Source organism: Nylanderia fulva, unplaced genomic scaffold, assembly GCF_048542155.1.
Source record: "Nylanderia fulva isolate GAGA-0341 unplaced genomic scaffold, ASM4854215v1 Scaffold16, whole genome shotgun sequence".
Classification (NCBI taxonomy): Eukaryota; Metazoa; Arthropoda; class Insecta; order Hymenoptera; family Formicidae; genus Nylanderia; species Nylanderia fulva.
In genome coordinates this window covers 334,985-352,830 of record NW_028189835.1, presented here as the reverse complement: position 1 = coordinate 352,830, position 17,846 = coordinate 334,985, and the positions used below count along the sequence as shown (strand labels likewise).

The 17,846-nt window shown below is 33.9% G+C and overlaps 2 protein-coding genes and 1 long non-coding RNA gene across 7 annotated transcripts; 1 reads left to right on the top strand and 2 right to left on the bottom strand.

Annotated features, from left to right (window-relative positions):
• Positions 1-149: 149 nt before the first annotated feature.
• On the top strand, positions 150-17,571 carry LOC114942470 (protein DOP1 homolog). Of its 5 annotated transcripts, none has more exons than XM_085480738.1 (26): positions 150-877; positions 1,398-1,633; positions 1,758-2,035; positions 2,117-2,282; positions 2,438-2,627; positions 2,718-2,893; positions 2,967-3,236; positions 3,324-4,887; positions 4,999-5,261; positions 5,337-6,486; positions 6,734-7,159; positions 7,293-7,603; positions 7,740-7,938; positions 8,350-8,745; positions 8,890-9,026; positions 9,105-9,261; positions 9,348-9,719; positions 9,787-9,925; positions 10,091-10,262; positions 10,357-10,568; positions 10,666-10,818; positions 10,911-11,106; positions 11,651-11,662; positions 12,045-12,212; positions 12,291-12,402; positions 14,855-17,571. In XM_085480738.1, the coding sequence occupies exons 2-26, from the start codon at positions 1,578-1,580 to the stop codon at positions 15,062-15,064; spliced, it is 7,485 nt and encodes a 2,494-aa protein (XP_085336864.1). In that variant the 5' UTR covers positions 150-877; positions 1,398-1,577; the 3' UTR covers positions 15,065-17,571. The 5 variants fall into 5 exon arrangements, with proteins under 5 accessions (XP_085336864.1, XP_085336861.1, XP_085336865.1 ...); XM_085480735.1 differs by having other exon boundaries at positions 11,648-11,662; XM_085480736.1 differs by lacking the exon at positions 150-877 and adding an exon at positions 906-1,236 and having other exon boundaries at positions 11,648-11,662.
• LOC146723913 (uncharacterized) lies at positions 9,931-10,630 on the bottom strand. The gene is made up of 2 exons (XR_014924271.1): positions 10,381-10,630; positions 9,931-10,248 (listed from the first exon to the last, which is right to left on the bottom strand). It is a non-coding gene; the product is annotated as an uncharacterized LOC146723913 (long non-coding RNA).
• LOC114942471 (uncharacterized) lies at positions 12,237-14,496 on the bottom strand. The gene is made up of 2 exons (XM_029317845.2): positions 14,063-14,496; positions 12,237-13,125 (listed from the first exon to the last, which is right to left on the bottom strand). Exons 1-2 carry the CDS (start codon positions 14,121-14,123, stop codon positions 12,614-12,616), a joined length of 573 nt encoding a protein of 190 aa, XP_029173678.1. The 5' UTR covers positions 14,124-14,496; the 3' UTR covers positions 12,237-12,613.
• Positions 17,572-17,846: the final 275 nt, after the last annotated feature.

Sequence of the window (17,846 nt, the reverse complement as noted above, 5' to 3'; positions counted from 1 at the left end):
TAAGGTTGCCAGTAATAATTAATAAAAAACCAACCTCTCAATGTTTAAAGTCGACCAGACTGGCAATAATTTATTATAAAAAATTATTTGAAATACAACAACGTTTCGGCTGTCATTGCAGCCCTTTTCAAGTACATCAAATTTAAAACAGTAAAGTCTTACATTGTTCATCAAAACAAGCGTTAACATTGTCGGTAGTTTGCATAGAAGTTGATTTACTGTTTTAAATTTGATGTACTTGAAAAGGGCTGCAATGACAGCCGAAACGTTGTTGTATTTCAAATAATTATTTATAATAAATTATTGCCAGTCTGGTCGACTTTAAACATTGAGAGGTTGGTTTTTTAAGAATTTGTTTTAATTTATCAAGCAATGAAGAAAAAACTTTGGACAGCCATTCAATTTTCATTGGTGTATCTAATCTAAAAGAGGATGTTTTAATTCGATGATAACAACTCGTTCAACAAATTTCTATATATTTCTCGAATGCAGCCATATTATATGCACGCGCACACCGACATACGCACATGATGCACACGCAGTGCGCGTGAAATCCAATGTCGTCATCGTCCATGAATATATATATTATCGAACGAGAGTGGAGTAAGAAACTAGGAACGGAAAAGGGAAAATTGGCGAGTTATGCTACTTGATCCCGTTGATCCCGAAATTAATTTAGATTGACGGAATATGAAAATATATTAGTGTCCGCAAGCTGTGCGTGTGTGCGCGTATATACATATATGTATGTGACAAGCGTGGGTCCACGTATGTCAAGAGTGCTTTTAATCGTCGAACATGCGTCGACGCTCCGACGTTCAGCCTTGCCATCTCCGTCGATGGCACATGCACGAAATGTCAACATTTATTGTTAGAGGTAAGCCCGAAGAAGCAGGGGCCAGTGTTCCGTCAATTTCGAAAATCGGAAGCGCGTCGAGTCAAACGTCAAACCCGCTCGAGACAGCTGGAGGTCAGCTGGAGTACCGTTTTCTCAATAAGCTACGTGTCAAAAATCAGTTCTTTCGTGGAGACTTCTTGATAGACAAATTGTAATTCAAAATCAAGATTCGATTCAAAGATATATCAATAATCAATTATTACTGAACATTTCGACGGGAATAAAGTGAGGTTCTCTGTGTCGTGATAACCAAGCTGATAGTGAGAGCCGATAGATTGGTTGTGTAAACACACGATGAATCGTGATCCGATTATATTTTATAGACGATTATTCATTCGGTAAGAAAAAGCAGGATTTTCCTTCCTTGTAAATTCGGGTAAAATATTTCTGATTTTCTGAATATGGAAATATCTGGTTGGATTGAACAAAAATACACGATTGCGAAGCATAACTATACGTGTAACTCGGTCCTGTAATAATAAAAGCTGTAAATTTCTAGGTATTGAAGTATCCTCTTATCTAAATACGATGTGTTATATGATAAGATCTGTGGTATAAGCAGGAAGGAACTTTGCAATGATTCATTTTACAAAATATAATTGGGATCATGTAAAGTGACACTGAGACATAATATTACATAGCTTATTTAGTCGTAAAATAAATTACAAAAAAGACAACAATGGGTTCTATCGCTCTAGAGGAGTACGAGTTAATGAAAGACTCGAAATATCGAGTGTAAGTATAATAATGAATATAAATTATATTTATAATACAATTTTTATGTGTATTATGAAAACTAATATTTATATCATACTATCATTAAAAAATTTATTAATAAAATATTGTATTTGTTACACAGCTATGTGTCCGCTGTTGACAAGGCTTTAAAAAGCTTTGAATATACGAGTGAATGGGCAGATCTTATTTCTGCGTTAGGGAAGCTTAACAAGGTGTTGCTAAGTCATATGAAGTTTCCTGTTATTCCAAGGAGAATTAAAATATCAAAGAGACTAGCCCAATGTATGCATCCAGCATTACCTTCTGGTGTTCATTTGAAAGCTTTAGAAACATATGACATTATTTTTAAGTGTATGGGCACTAATAGACTCAGTCATGAGCTTTTTATTTATAGCGCAGGTATGTATATGTGTTGAGTAATGGAAAAAAAATTACATACAACTTCAACACATTCTACATTTTCATCTATCTTTTTAATAGGACTGTTTCCATTGTTGGGTAATGCCGCTATGAATGTCAGACCATCATTGTTAACAGTATACGAGACACACTTTGTGCCACTTGGTGAAAGATTGAGGCCAGGACTAAGCGGTTTTTTAAGCGGTGTTCTTTTAGGCTTAGAAGATGGATCTGATCATTTCGATAGGTTATTAAGTTATTAATATTCTATGCAAAACTATATTAACTTTTTCTGACACTTTATTCATATATTAATCTAAAGATAATACTTATGAATAATGCATAAATGACTCATATCACAACATACACAAATATTTATGAGTATATATATTATTTTATCAGGACAAATTCCTTACTGGAAAAAGTGTGCGATGGTGTGGGTGCGGAACACTTTTATGCATGTCTCTGGGATTGCTTAGCTTCAAATTCTGGTATTCGCTTGCCTGCTATATCATTTGTGCTAGCACACTTCAACAAGAAACTGTCAATGGAGGAGCAAAGATACATTATGGGTACTAATATTAAAATTATGGTAAGATAAAAAATTACATTTTGAATACTAGATAAATTTTTTAGAACACTAAAGTGATCTTTTAATAATTTTTTTCAATTTATAAATCAGGTATCAGCCTTATGCGCAGGAGTACAAGACACTTCGGTGCTAGTGCAAAGAAGTGCACTTGATTTTTTATTAATAGGTTTTCCTATACATAACAGTCAATTGACACATCAAGATATGATATTATTAATCAAAGCTGCTTTAGTTACTATATTGCGAAGAGACATGAGCTTAAACAGGTAAAGAAAGATACAATAAATATATATATGATTCTTCAAAAAATCTCTTTACTTACTACATATTTTCGTGTAGGTGTTTGTTTGCCTGGTTATTGGGTACTGAAGTGAGTACATCGATTTTAAAGAAAAAGAACCACATAACTGTGGACACCAAGGAGGATTCTGTAACATATTTCGATACGTATTCGAAAGAAATGCTAGTCGAAGCGATAAAATGTCTGCTTAAAGAAGTGTGTGAAGAAAATTCACAGGATTTGAAGCCATATAGAATACTTGTTTCGTTACTCGATAAAGTGGATATTGGACCAGTAATTTTGGACGATATTTTGTTTGAAGTGTTTAGGTAAATATAGCTTTACTAGATTATAAAAAGAGATAAGATGCTAATCATTTTCTTAAAAATATTTTCTAACTATGCATTGTATTGTAGGACATTTTATAATGCCTGTAAACAATCTGCACTGAATCACATACCAAAAACGAATGAAGTAGTGAAATCTGCGAATCTGTTATTTTCGACATTGGAACCATCATACATCTGGATACATTGTGGACATTTATTCGGAAAGGCCTGTAATACAAGAGCAAAAACACAGGTTATTATAGAGGATGCTACTGTAAAAACTGTTGGTAGTGGAATGCCAAATTTAGTAGAAGTGTGCATACTAACGGAATTCTTACTTGAGACGGTATCATTAGATGCATTCATAGACACTCCATCTGAGCACCTTCCTGGTTTGTTTTACGAAATAACCAACAAGCTTTTATATCATATTAATATTTTGTCTTCGATGGAGATCTCGAAAAGTCTGAAATTATGCGCCAAGATTTTGTCGAAGGTACAACCGACGATGGTGACGACTCATGCGGACAAGTACGAAGTAGATACCAAAGTAGAAACATCTCTGAATAACATTACAGTTCCTAGTGATAATTCCCTGACGGCGATTCCTTTGGAAAAAAGTCAGTCGGATAGCAAGTTGAATAAGCCCGATATATCCGGTATCTCCTTCGCGGAAAAGAGTCCAAGTACGAGAAGAAGAGCTAATTCCGGCGGCGCCGCTAAGAGGAGCGAAAAAAAGTCGAAGAAGAAGGGAAGTAAAAGCACTCCCAAGTTAACTGATACGTACACCATACAAGCCGACGGTACCAATATATCGGTTGTAGTAAGCGAGGATGCGAAATCTTTGCCTAGGAATAAAAGCATGGACGACATTAAAGCAAGCTGTGTCGAAAACGAAATAAGCTCTTCCTCGAACAGTAAATTGACCACCACGTCAAAACATTTTACGAACGTCAGTCCAATGGGATCGACAGGATCCTTATGTAGGGGACCATCTCCGGCATTCCAGGCACAGCATTCCATGTTGGAAAAGTGCCTCCGTCAATATGAAATATTTTACGTCAAGTTAATTAGCAATCGAATACTTAGCAAGGAGAGAACTGTGCAAGATATGTTCAATCACTTGGTAGTATCTTGCCCGAGAAAGAGTTTCGACGAGAGGATGCGTTGCTTGGAACTCCTGCTGAATTCCAGATTAAATACAGACGACTCAGGATTCTTTAGTCAAGATGCATCTGTAATCGAAGATACCAAGTGCCTGGATATTTTTCACCTGTTCCTTGATATCGCAACGCATTCGGAATGGAACGAGGCCATGAAAATAGCGTCCAGCTTATTCGTGGAGTTGTCCACGTTTCCAAAATACTTCCTGCCCGGCGACGATGTACTCGTAGAGGAAGAACCCAAGTTCGAGCACGTTCTTCCAGATTGGTTGAAAGTCTTGATAGTCTGTTCCTGCTGGTTACAGAAGCAACCAGCGTTACAATTAACGAGCATAGCCACATTATTGGACTTAGTGGCGTTGTTGAAGGCCCATAACGACATCGAGACGCATCCAAAGAGTGGAGAAGGTGTAACGGCAGTGATCATGGTGCCGTTGTTGAAACAATGGCACGTAACTTACTTAATGCAATATACCAATGTATTTCAGGTATGTAATATATAATATGTGTAATATTCTTCTTGCAATATCTTATGTTAGACATGTAATTGGCAAAGATAGCATGTTGAAAAGCTTGAATGATTGCTTAATGTATTAAAGGTATTGGCGCATTCCTTGTGGCATCATTTGGGCGAGCTTCCCGCCCATAAGTTTAGGATGCGTTGCGTAGAATTGTTGCACGAGTTACATCATGCTTTATACAATTCCTGCGACGCGGTCGAGGACTTAATAGGATCTGCGCTCACCTCCGAGAATCCTGAAAGAAAGATCGAAGCATTCGGCAGATTTGCCACTTTATGGCACTTAGGACGAGAAATCGAAACGAATCCGCGGCTGCGCGGCTGTCTCAGAATTTTCGACCAGTAAGTAAGAGAATTGTAATTTGTTTAGTTGCAATTCATATTACAAGTTTCACATTGTTCTTGTTCCTTGTCTAGATCATTGTTAAAAATGCTGGACAATCTTCAACTTGCGGACAACTCGCCGTTAAAACTACTAGCTCAATCGTGGTTACTACATTCCTTGATGCGCGGCGACATATCGCGTGTAATAGATCCCTTGTTGACAATACTCTTAGATCCATCCACATGTCGTATGAGCGTCCTCCACGTGAGTATACAACACAGTAATACCGTCCTAACGAAAAACGACCCGGTGGAGGAAAAATCGGAGATTCAGGACGATACGGAAGGTGCCGCAAAAATTTATGCGATTAGTTCGGTCGACGGCAATGTGATATATCACGTGAGCGATAACGTGGATGAGGATAAAAAATGGAAGAAGGGTAAGAAGAAGAAACAGACGATAAATCCCGTGAAAATAAAACGGATTTTCGCCGTGACGACGTTAGCGAGTGGTGATAATTGCAATCACTATGTCACGGAAAGAAATCAGTTTATGAAGGAACTCGAGGTGCCGCCTAGCATATCCGGCAATCGCAAGATCTCCGTATTCGTGAATCCTCTCTCAATCAATTGTAATGAAAACTCAAACGATTCCTTGACGGAGGACGACTCGCTGCCCAGTATACGTAAGGCAAACTTGACGACGGCATTGCTTAAAAATGCCACACGTTTCAAGAAGATAGATTTCGATAAAGGTTCCACTGCCAGTTTAGATGAGAGTCTTTTCGAATCGGCAAACTCTTCTAGTTTGAAAGCGAAAGATAAGAATAACTTCAAAAAGCTCAACGACGACGTCGACTCGTCTCTGGATTCTATAACGAATAGCTTGGACTCGAGCAGTCCCGAAGTAACTAATAAACAACCCAAACAGAAGAAGGAACCCGTCGTGAACGCCCTACCGGGTGGTTCCAGAGAAGTTGCGGGCACCATCATGAAAGGCAGATATTACAGTACGAACGAATTTAACACGAATTACGATCACGAAATGATCGGTAGTTTCGAAGCGAGTGCGGAGGTGCCCAGTTGGACGATGGACGACGACGAAGACGGCGATCTGGATGTTAGCACCACCGCGGAAGAATACTTTAGCAATTCCAGCAGCGCCAGTATAGTCGAAGAGATTCTGAACGAGGTGCTCGATCGCGCAATGCAATTGTGCGACATTGCCGAACCACCAAAGAGTGCAAGTATCTTTTATAGCAATAAATCTGTTTTTTTTTCCCAGTTGAACTAATTGCACTAATTCAGAGTTTATCTATTTCCTTCTAACGTGGAGTAAAAAGATAAACTCTGAACAGCTGAAAAGAATAGATCTAATATTAAGAATTGATAGAAGAATACTAAAACCAGATTTAATATTATCATGCGTCAAAATTATATAAGACTTACAATACAATACATTTTCTTTCAACGAGATTTTCTACTTACAGGAGGAAGTTCAGCAGCATCCCGCAAAAACTAATCGAACTAATGTCGGTCTGGGTGTTCACAATCTTCACTCCCACATGTTGCTCTACTGCGGAGTTTACGATTCGGCCAGAACCCTTTACGCTTTACGCACGCTCAGGAACGAACTTTTGACAAATACGCGAATGTTTCTGTGTTGTGCGGCGACGACAGGTGTGGCGAATGCGACGAAGAATACAGTGCTGTTAAATCTACTGGCGAGGCATCGGAAAAGTGTTTTCGGTAGAAACTTTCATGGTGATATAGCTAACACGGAATTTATAGCCGCTTATAGAAGCAGTATGTATCTCGAGGTCTTGATAAGCGTGTGCCTGTACTTTGCGAGAAGCTATTATCCAAATCTCGGACAGATGAGGCTTACGTATGAAGAAATTGCGGGTAATCGCCAGGTATGTTCAGACTCTAAAAAATATTCTTTATCCTATAAATATATTATTAAACTTATTAAACTGTTTCTCTCCTTTTAAGTTTTATAGCAAATATCGTTTTAATATTGTTACAAAAATGTTATTTTTTACACAGGTACAACTTGCAAGTGCAGAATTACTGACGCTAATATTTTCCGAATTAATCCCAATTGTTCGCGATTCTGGGAAAGGTTTCAGTTGCTACATAGTCGACCTACTGACTAAATGTAAAGTACAAAAGGTTGCTCTACACTGTCTCGTGTCCAGTGTTATGAGTATGAAAAACGCTCATAAAGAGAATGAAGATGTTTTCACATTCACCGAAGAAATTGTACTATTTAACGATCCGTTTATCGATAACGATGTTAACAAATGTAAATATAGAGCGAGCGATCATACAGAAGCTTTCCAGATACAATTATTACGGTAAATATATGCAATAGATAATAGAAATATTTTATATCGCTAATTCAATGTGAGTTTGATGAAACTATTCAAAATTTGCATTAAAATTAGATTCATACTCATAATTTTATTTGTAACGATTTTATTACTTTTTAAGGTTGTTGTTGGCATTAATTATGTTGGAACATCAGTGTAGTAATCAAAAAGGAGAAGAAATTAATCCAACGACGTCGTCTATACCAAGTTCACCGACAAGGACTACGAATTTAATCGGGAACAATCTGAAATATATTTCTGGAGCAGCGATTCCACAGCAACCGATGTTTCTCGCTAGTATCCTTAGTGCACTGCAACTGGTACGTAATTTACTTACATATCATGTATACTGTTAGATCGATCCTAAATATTTTATAGAATTAAAAAAAAATACAATATATTTTATATATTTTTTCTTTATTTACGATATTATATATTCTATTATTATCACACAAAAATTATTTATGTCATCTTTTACTTTTCCAATCTTTTATAATTATATATATTTTAATTTCTATAATATTATTTTTAATATATATTATTTATATTACATTATATCTAATTTATTATATTCTAATTTATATTATAATACAAATTATATCAGAATTTAATCACGACAAATTATGAAATATATCCAAATGAATATGTATGAAATCATGAATAATTGATAGGGATAATTAAGCGAAGAATCGATCAAACAAATGATTTATGTATTCAATGAAATTTCACAGGATCATATGAGGCATCTTCATCAACATTGGACAACTCTTGTCACGTCCAGTCTCCCTTTTATGGGATCATCTTTAACGTCTGTTGTAACATCAGTTATTCATCAACTGTGCAACAATATTGAACACCTAGCGTCGTATTATATTAATGAGGAGGCGGCATCAAAGTTACAAGATATAACCACGGTAGAATGCTGTTTGCCCGCGGATTATACAGTGACACATCTCGAGGCTTTGACATACTTACTGCACTATTGTCTATTGGATACCTCCCAGCAAATTGGATTCTCGTTTAATCAGCCGCTAAGTGGTACAATACAAACAGGAATTCCTGGTGCTAATCCCGGACAGATCTTCAATAATCTCATACATGTTTTTATGCCGAGTCCACTTTCTCCGGTTAGTTAGATAAAAGAAAATTAATATATATATATATATATATATATATATATATATATATTTATTCTCCTATTTTAATATTTGATAGAAATTATCAATTTTGGCCTCTAGAATTGTTTTCATAAAGTTTTTATATTTTTATAGGATCTATCCACAACGAAGGATAAAACTGGCGCAACTGAACTGCAACAACACGCCAGAAGAACAGCGTTGAGTCATTTACCGAGAATAATAGCATCCTTATCTGCCTTATGGCAAGCAGTTCTAGCAACAAAAGACAAGTATGCGTCTTATTATATTTTTTGATCATGGAAATTGTTTACATTGTATAATTTACTCTTTTTGACAATAATGTGTAGCGAACAAGCAAGTTGCGTGGTGGGCAGTCCGAGAATAGTGAAATATCAATTGTTGGAACTCTTATCCCCAATCTCTTTCCATCACGGAGCCAACTTTTTGGCTGCGGTCGCGGTTGCTTGGCACGAAAGGCGCCAACCATCCACTGCGTCAAAGAAGGTAAAAAAAGAGATGACAAAATTAGAAATAAGTATTATTAGTTTTGAAAAAAATATATTATTCACTATAAATTCGTTTTGGTGCAGATACTTCCAGAAGCTTGTCCCAATCAACAAGTGATGGTTCATTTGGTTAGTGCTATTCGTGTGATGCCGATTGACACTTTGGTGCACACCGTGCATCAAGTAGTGAAAACGCCACCGCCGATACACGGAATCAAACAAGATTTCTCACTAGAAGTCTCAGTGCTAGAATTACTTTACATATATATGCAGAGTAATACGTCGCAGTCGCTTATCGAGTCTTGGGCGTCCTTACTTAGTTTATTGAAAGATGGTTTATCGCTAACGGCACCCGCTCAATTTCTCTTGCTGGCTATACTGAACGAATATGTACAAAAGTGTCCGCCTATGCAAGAGAAAAAGGATATCAAAGATTTACAAGATGTATCTGCAAAGGTAATTATCTGATGTTATATGCCTATAATTAATAACACAACGACTACATGTAATAAATATATTTCAGCTGATAGAATCGTGTTCACAAATAGCTGGTGCGTGTCTAGAGCAAACAACGTGGCTAAGAAGGAATTTAGCCGTTCGAGAAGATGTATTCGAAGTAGTGGAAGGCTCTTCGGAAGGTAAAGAGGGAAAAAATGGTGCTGGTGCGTAAAATATAACATTTTATTTTGTAGATGTCAGATTATAGAATTTTTTAAATATAACGCACGCAGTGTTTTTGTTATCGAGCTTTTTTTACAATCTGGCGATTGCAAATAGCTTCAGTTTTAATTTCTTATAGTATAGTCAATGTGAATTATATCTTACAGTAACACCTGGAACTCCACCTAATGCAGCATACAGTGTTCAAGCGCAAGCAGTATTAGCAGAAATACTCGCGCCATTATTGGACGTTAGTTATGGTTCACAAGAAAAAGAACGTGTTGTAACGCTGCTAACAAATCTCATGTATAACGTTACACCTTATCTGAAAAATCACACGTGAGTTTAGAAATTGGCTAAATGTAATAAATTTTATATACATACATTATAATGTGAATAAGATGAAAAAATAATATTTTATTTAATTTTACAGTATGAAGAATATCGCTTCATTTACCGCTTGTTCTCAATTATTGGCTTCCTTGTCGGGATATCAATACACGAGGAAAGCATGGCGCAAAGACGTTTTAGACTTGTTACTCGATTCGGCCTTCTTCCAAATGACACCGTCCTGCCTACCGTACTGGAGAACTATAATAGACAATCTAATGACGCATGATAATACTACCTTCAGAGATTTAATGAGTAATGCACATATTTGATTTCATTGCAGTACATTTGTTTGCTCATCATTTATACATATAGAAACTAACGTGTTACACTTGTTTGTTTCATTAAAAAGATCGCGTGTCCATGGCTCAAGGCAGCGGAATTAGTATATTTTCTTCAAAGGAACAAGAGTATGAGCAGAAAGCGCAGCTCTTGAAGCGATTGGCGTTCGTCATTCTTTGCAGCGAGATGGATCAATATCATAAATATATGCCAGAGATACAAGGTGAATATATATATAAGTATAAAATATATATAACCTATTATGATTGTAACATATATAATTGTTTCTACATATTGATCATTTTGCTCTTTCAGAACGCTTAGCAGATAGTCTACGCCTACCTCAAGTGATCCCGTCTATTCAGGCACAAGTATTTCTATGTTTTCGCGTATTGCTATTGAGAATGTCGCCGCAACACGCGACGTCCTTGTGGCCAGTCATAGTTAGCGAACTTGTTCAAGTCTTTCTTTATATCGAGCAAGAATTGAGTACGGACAGCGAAGAGTTCAGGTATGCAAATTCTTCCGATGCCTGTGCTTCTTTGCTTATGGGACACTGTTGCTTCGTATGTGCATGTTCATTTACGATACGCGATTGGGATTATTTCATTCAAAATATCAAGAGATTACTTTTTTTTATATTTCAAAACTATGCATTTTATTTTGGTTTTCAAGAACTGATTGTGAACAGCAAGTTTTGCAATGAAGAGCTTGCTGTAGATATATTATCACCGTACTAACGCGATTCGTGTGGTAATATTCCAAATTGATTTTGAAATTGGCATCTTAAATTCAATAAAGGTTTCCAAAATGCTCGAAATATAGACGTGAATGCTGTGTAGAATAGAAATGCAAGACGTAAAAGCGATTTTACTTCTTGAAATCTTGTATTCATTAAGAATGTTAAGTAAGAGAATGTTGGAACATTTGTATATGTCCCTCCCTCCCCTTATTAACATGGATACTATCTAATATCATACTGTTTTTTGGCTCCCTGTTTCGGCATCCTCGGGATTTGTGGTGCCTCCGTAACTTGAATGGTGTTGGGACAGCAGTCGTCATAGCAGGTAATTTAATGGTCTCCAACGTATAACGTACATATAGCACGCGTACGCATACTGTTAATATTGTATAAAAGCACTCGAATGTACAGTGACGTAAAAAGTACACTCTTTTAGTATCTATTCGGAATAAAATGAAACAAATGTACATTCATTTAATACTAATATAAAAAAAAGATATTTTGAGAGAACTATTTTATATATCACTGTTTGAGTATATATCGAGTGTCAAAAAATACCATACTAATAATACCTTCTCATTGATTGAACTTTGTGGGGAGAATTCTTTGTTTGTTGTATCTGACCTAAAAGCAATTATGTTTCTTGAATTTCATGTTGTAAGAGAGTTTGATCTAAATGACACAAATACTTGTATTCGTATGCACAGCTCGCATATTAAACTGCTATCTGCCTTGGACTCATCGTGGGCTATCAACGCCAGCAATGGACTTCAAGCACACGGACATCCTCACTGGTTGCAACTGCAACTAGCTGCTGCCAAGCTGCTGGACCTCGCGCTACTGTTGCCCGCGCACAGATTACCGCAATTTCAGATGTAAGTATAGAAAACAAGACGATATACAATGCGTATTTTATTTGTATATAATTATATATTGCTTCACTTGATTCACAGGTATAAATGGGCATTCGTTGGAGACGCAGCAGCAGGAAATGTAGATAACAATAATCTATCCTCGGACTTTGTACCGCACATTACGAGAATAGCGAAATTGATGGATAGCAAGGTAAGTTTTCTCGATTGTAATTTTATTTTGTAATATAATAAATTATTAGGCACATTTTAAGGCTCCTGGCTCCTCGCTTCTGATGTCACAATCTAACAGCCACAGCGAGGATCCAGAAGCCTTAATCAATTATACTTTTTGCGTCATGAAAAAAATCGCTTGACAAAGCTTAATAAAATATTGTAAATATATTTGATTAATATTCTAACGATTACATTTGGTAATTATAATTATCTTCCGACGAACATTGCTCGGGTAATAGACATCTTTGCGCTTTCTCGTCGAAAACGTATTCTTCCTTACACTCGCACCCGCTTCTGCAGGGTGTATAACAATCTACTACGTCTCGCTTCGAACACGTGAATTGACAGAGGCAATGCGTCCAGGTCGATTTTTCGTCGCATTTGTGAAAACTTTTGGAACGTCCATAGTCGAATTCGTCGTAATCGTACCCGGGAATTCGATGCTTAGTATATCTGTAAACTTTCTCGGACACTTTGTACCAGTTGAACTGCTTGTTTTCGAACGGACCCCTCTTTTTAAAGGTATCGAGATTATTTCTGAAGTCAGGGAGATTCGAATCGGGATACGCATCGTCGAAAACTTTTGCGATATAAAAATCATCTTGAGCAACGCTGCTATATTTTTTATCAGAACCTCTCGAATCCGCTGGTAGATCTTCATAAAAATCAAAATCGTTGTAATCGGGATCACCCCTGTATTCTGTGAAACAGATATATTAATTAAATTATTGCAATCTTCATTAAGGATTCGGAAATCCTACCAGTAAGACAGAAAAGATTTAATTGATCATTCAAGAACAAAAATCTTTTTGTTTTGATTTTCAATTAAATGATACTTTGCAAATAGAATTTCCAAATGCATGTTCAAATTAAATAATAAGATCGATTATTATGTCGATGATGTTTTATAAATCGCTTTATGTTATCTAAGACTTATTATTAAAATAAAAATGAAAATTATTTTAACAATATTTTAAAAGTCAAAATAAAAGGATTAAATGATATATTTCAGTAAGAGAAAATTGAGAGAATTCATTAAATTAATTGGATAGGAAAGATCTCGCATGTTTTCATTAATATTCTCTAAGTAGCATCACAATTAACTTAGATTAAAGCCATTTAAAGCATCAAAAATAGAATTGGAATAGATGGAGGAGTGTTCTTATATTTATGAATGTTTATGAATAATATTATAAATTTGTTTAGATAAATGTGTAAATTATTTTTTTTTTAATGCGCTTTTTTAACTGTCAACTTTGAATCAATTTTTCTTTTAGAAGAATGTCAAAATATCCAAAACTCACAAGTTATAAACGATTTCAAATATAAAGACTTTTTCAAAAAAAAATTGCCAAAAGACAAATAAAAAAATATTTGTAAATTAATAAAAGATTGTGTTAAACAATAAAATTGCTCGAAATTTGCGCTAACAAGAAAAAAAAATCGATTTAAAATTGATTTTTAAAAAAGCATATTTAGTAAAAACAATCTGTATAATCGAAAGTGCAAATTGCACAAACGAAATGTAAAAAAAGATAAAAGAGGAGAAGAAATAAAATATTTTATGCGAGTCTGTCACTCTTTAACGAAGATGAATAAATATAACACACGTACACACGTGTCGTGTTAATACTCACGTGCAATAACAGCTATTATGGTCCACAGAACGTAACAAGATAAAATTTTCAACCAAGCCATTGTGTATTTTATAGTCGCTTCTGTACGAGCGCTTCTGTTCACAAACTACGTGCATACTGGATTATATCGCACGAGTATTCTCTATTATTGTGACCCTACTCCGTGTATCGGTTCCATTTAAAGACATTGTTATTACAACGCAAAATCTCTATTTAATGCAACCTTTTCTGCTGAAACGTAGAGAATTTTGAGAGCTTAGATTAGAGAAATTAGAATTTCGGAGAAGCTTTCTTTTTATATTGTTGTTAATATCTTTCAGTCTGCATATAAAAATATAAATAATTATGCTCGCAGGGATTCGATGTGTGAATATACACGCACTACAACTGAACTACTTATTTTAGCATATACATGAGAAATCATTATATATATGTATATTCGTTTTTGCAACTAAGCCAATTCTATACAGCTCTCTAGTCAATCGTAGGACATATTGCATAACATTTTCAATGCTACAAACGTAAATTTTTATTTGTGTTATTTAATTAGCATTGTTCCTTTATTGTATATGAAATTCTTTTGTTGCAATGATAAAAAAAGTTCCATAAATAAAAATTACTGAATACAAATATTTAAAAAATTGCAAGAAATGATGAATTCTTTTTGATAAAGAAAAATGGAATTTTCTTTTCAATTATAAATACTTTGTATATTAAATATATTTTGAGAATGAATCTTTTTTGCAAAAAAAACTTATATATTGATCCTTTTTTCATTTCATATTTTTTCAGTTCAAACCAGACGGTCCATCGCCCAAAAGGAATCCAGGAGAGCTTTTACTGACATCAAATAACGTTCGCTCTCTGCAAGATTTGCATCACTTTTTCTCAAGTCTTAGTCGCGCCACATGTGACACGTACGTGCCGATAAATAACACACAATTAGAGACTGTAATCGAGCAGGACTTCCTTGAAAAAATGCCAACCATGCCAGCGAGATAGTAGGGATGTGTAAAAGTATATAAATAATTCGTCTCTCAATCAGGAAGCGTAACAAATATGTCGTTTGAAAAGTTTATCCTTTGATATATTTATATAAAAATATATTATAAGATATTTCGCATTCACGCCGCATTTAAAAGTACTCTGTCTATACGTAAATATTACATATTGTTGTATAAACACAATTAGAATGCAGATATCTAGGAAACACGCGCCGACTGCTCCTAACTCTTGCTGTTAAAATATAGACGTCCGATTAAAATATTTGCTTAAAAGAGAAAGGAAGAAAGAAGTTAATCATATTTTGATTAAAGCATTAAGATAATGAATAAGAGTGGTACAATAGGAATGAACTTTAGGTATTTTACATAGATAAATTTTAATTGCACGAAAGAGAAGAAAGAAAAATGAAGAAAAAAATCGACATATGTCAAAGATTGTTAATTCCTTTATAGACAAATTGATTGTAAGTAAAATGAAAAACTTCTTTTTAGTTGAGGAAAGAAAGAGAGAAAGAAAGATCTATATATTATATATATATATATAGGAATGAATCTGGAGCATGTAATATAATTCATTTTGTTACTGATTTTTTATCAATTAAGCTTTTGACTCGTCTCCTCATTCGGTTGTGAATAGTTATCAGCATGTACAATATTATAGCACATTAAACTTGCACGTTGGCCTGTGCTAGGGAAAGTTATATAGAGCATGTACAGTGTAACATATTTATGGAACAAGGTCTTCCCACTATTTTTTGACATACACCTGTCAAATCTTTTTTAGTGGTTTCCATTTTTCTTTCTTTAACTTTAGATATTACTATATCATTTGAAAGTGATAAACTGTATGCGTGTATGTGTGTACATGTGTATTAAAGAGATACACACGTATATATATGCATATATATCTATGAATGATTCTGTACAGGTCCTTCAATAGCAAATGCTTTGCTAAAACACAAACAATGAAACGCAAGATGAATTTTATGAAATAAAAATTCAATTAATGCCTTGTAATATGAAGTTTGCGGATTACAACAGTAATCCGCAAATTACAGTTTGGGGTTATTAGATGCAAAAGTTTGTAAACCATAGACTGTGGGCCTGCCTCAAGTAGCAAACTGACGTCATTAGATGTCAAAATGACGTCATTCATATGCTTGCTATCTGAAACGTCATCAGAGTTCATTCACTTCAACACTTTCCGAATTATGGAGGAAGATTTATCATGAAAATCATTCATCATTTATGAATTTTCATTTCATCTATAATATTAATCATTTGATATAAGAGTACCGCGTTATATCATAAAGGTATATCGTCAAACGCTCTTTGTTTTAATGAATATGAGACTTTCTATGCAAACCGGTAAATTATATAATGCAGTACTACTGCATATTACTGTCTGATTCGGCATGCTTGATAAAAATGCATATATATCTATGAATGACATTATATTTTTATGATAAACTAATTTAATATACACTGAAAAGATTTAATACTAAGAACATCTACCCCAATTTATAGAAAGTAAACTCCTTCGCACAGTTAGGAAATAAATGAGTTTGAAGATAATATATAACAAAAAATATATGTTGTTTATTTCGCTCAAAAATTTTAAAATTATTTAATTACCAGACACATTTACTAAGACAGATATTATTATCTTTTATAACTTAAATGACCTTATATACGCTCTGCTAATGATAATATCTTTATTACAGTAATTTTTGAAGCTAGAGTGACTTTTATTCTTCTTTAGTCAATAAGATTACAGAAATACGTTTATATATTGATACGCTTACATATTCTTTGTCAATAAATGTATAAATCCTATACACATTGTGACTTGTTATATGTAATATGTTTTATCTATGGAACATAATCACAATGTATATAGCAAAACAAAATTGAAAACTTATAAAAAAAAAATGGATTTATTTTTTTAAATATAAAAAAATATCTAAAAATAATTTGCTAAATTGATTAATTTTATCATTGTGTTTTATGTTGAAATTAAATCCGAAAATAAATAATTTCTAAAAGCGAAATAATTGTTTCTTACAGTAATATTATTAAAGTTACTGCCTGGCACTAAAATATAATTAATAATATAAACAGATTTATTTTATAGTGGTTTGGCAGGGGCTTGTGCAAAGATCTATTAGTCTATTGGACAAAAAAATGTTTATATATAATCTCTTATTATATATTTATACTCTACACTATATATTTATAAAAAAATCGATGATACGATTTTTTAATACATTTACACTGTCTTTAAGTTTTCCTATAAATTAATCATTTTTTGATGTATTGTCTGTAATTTATATATGAGTTAGAATGGTTTATAAATACGTGTATATCTTGTTAGCTCGCAAACTATAAAGAGATAGTGAAATTAAAGTTTTGTCACACATAGATGAAGCATTAAATAAATATATATATATTTATATGTTGAAAAATCATGTAATTTTATGTAATAAATTATATTCAACAAATATATATATATAAGCAGTATAAATTATACTGTAAAATATATATAAGTAGAGCACATATATTTACTTTTACAATTAATAATCTACTATTATATTGAATAAAGATTTAAAATGCTAAAAGATAATAATCTAGAGAGAGGAGAATAAGATATAATAAAAATCTAGAAGAAATAATTCATAAAAAATTATGCTCGTAATAATATATTCAATACAAGAATATAAAATTATATGTATTTTATAAGATTTATATATTTTTTTAGAGCTATATATATTCTCTAATGT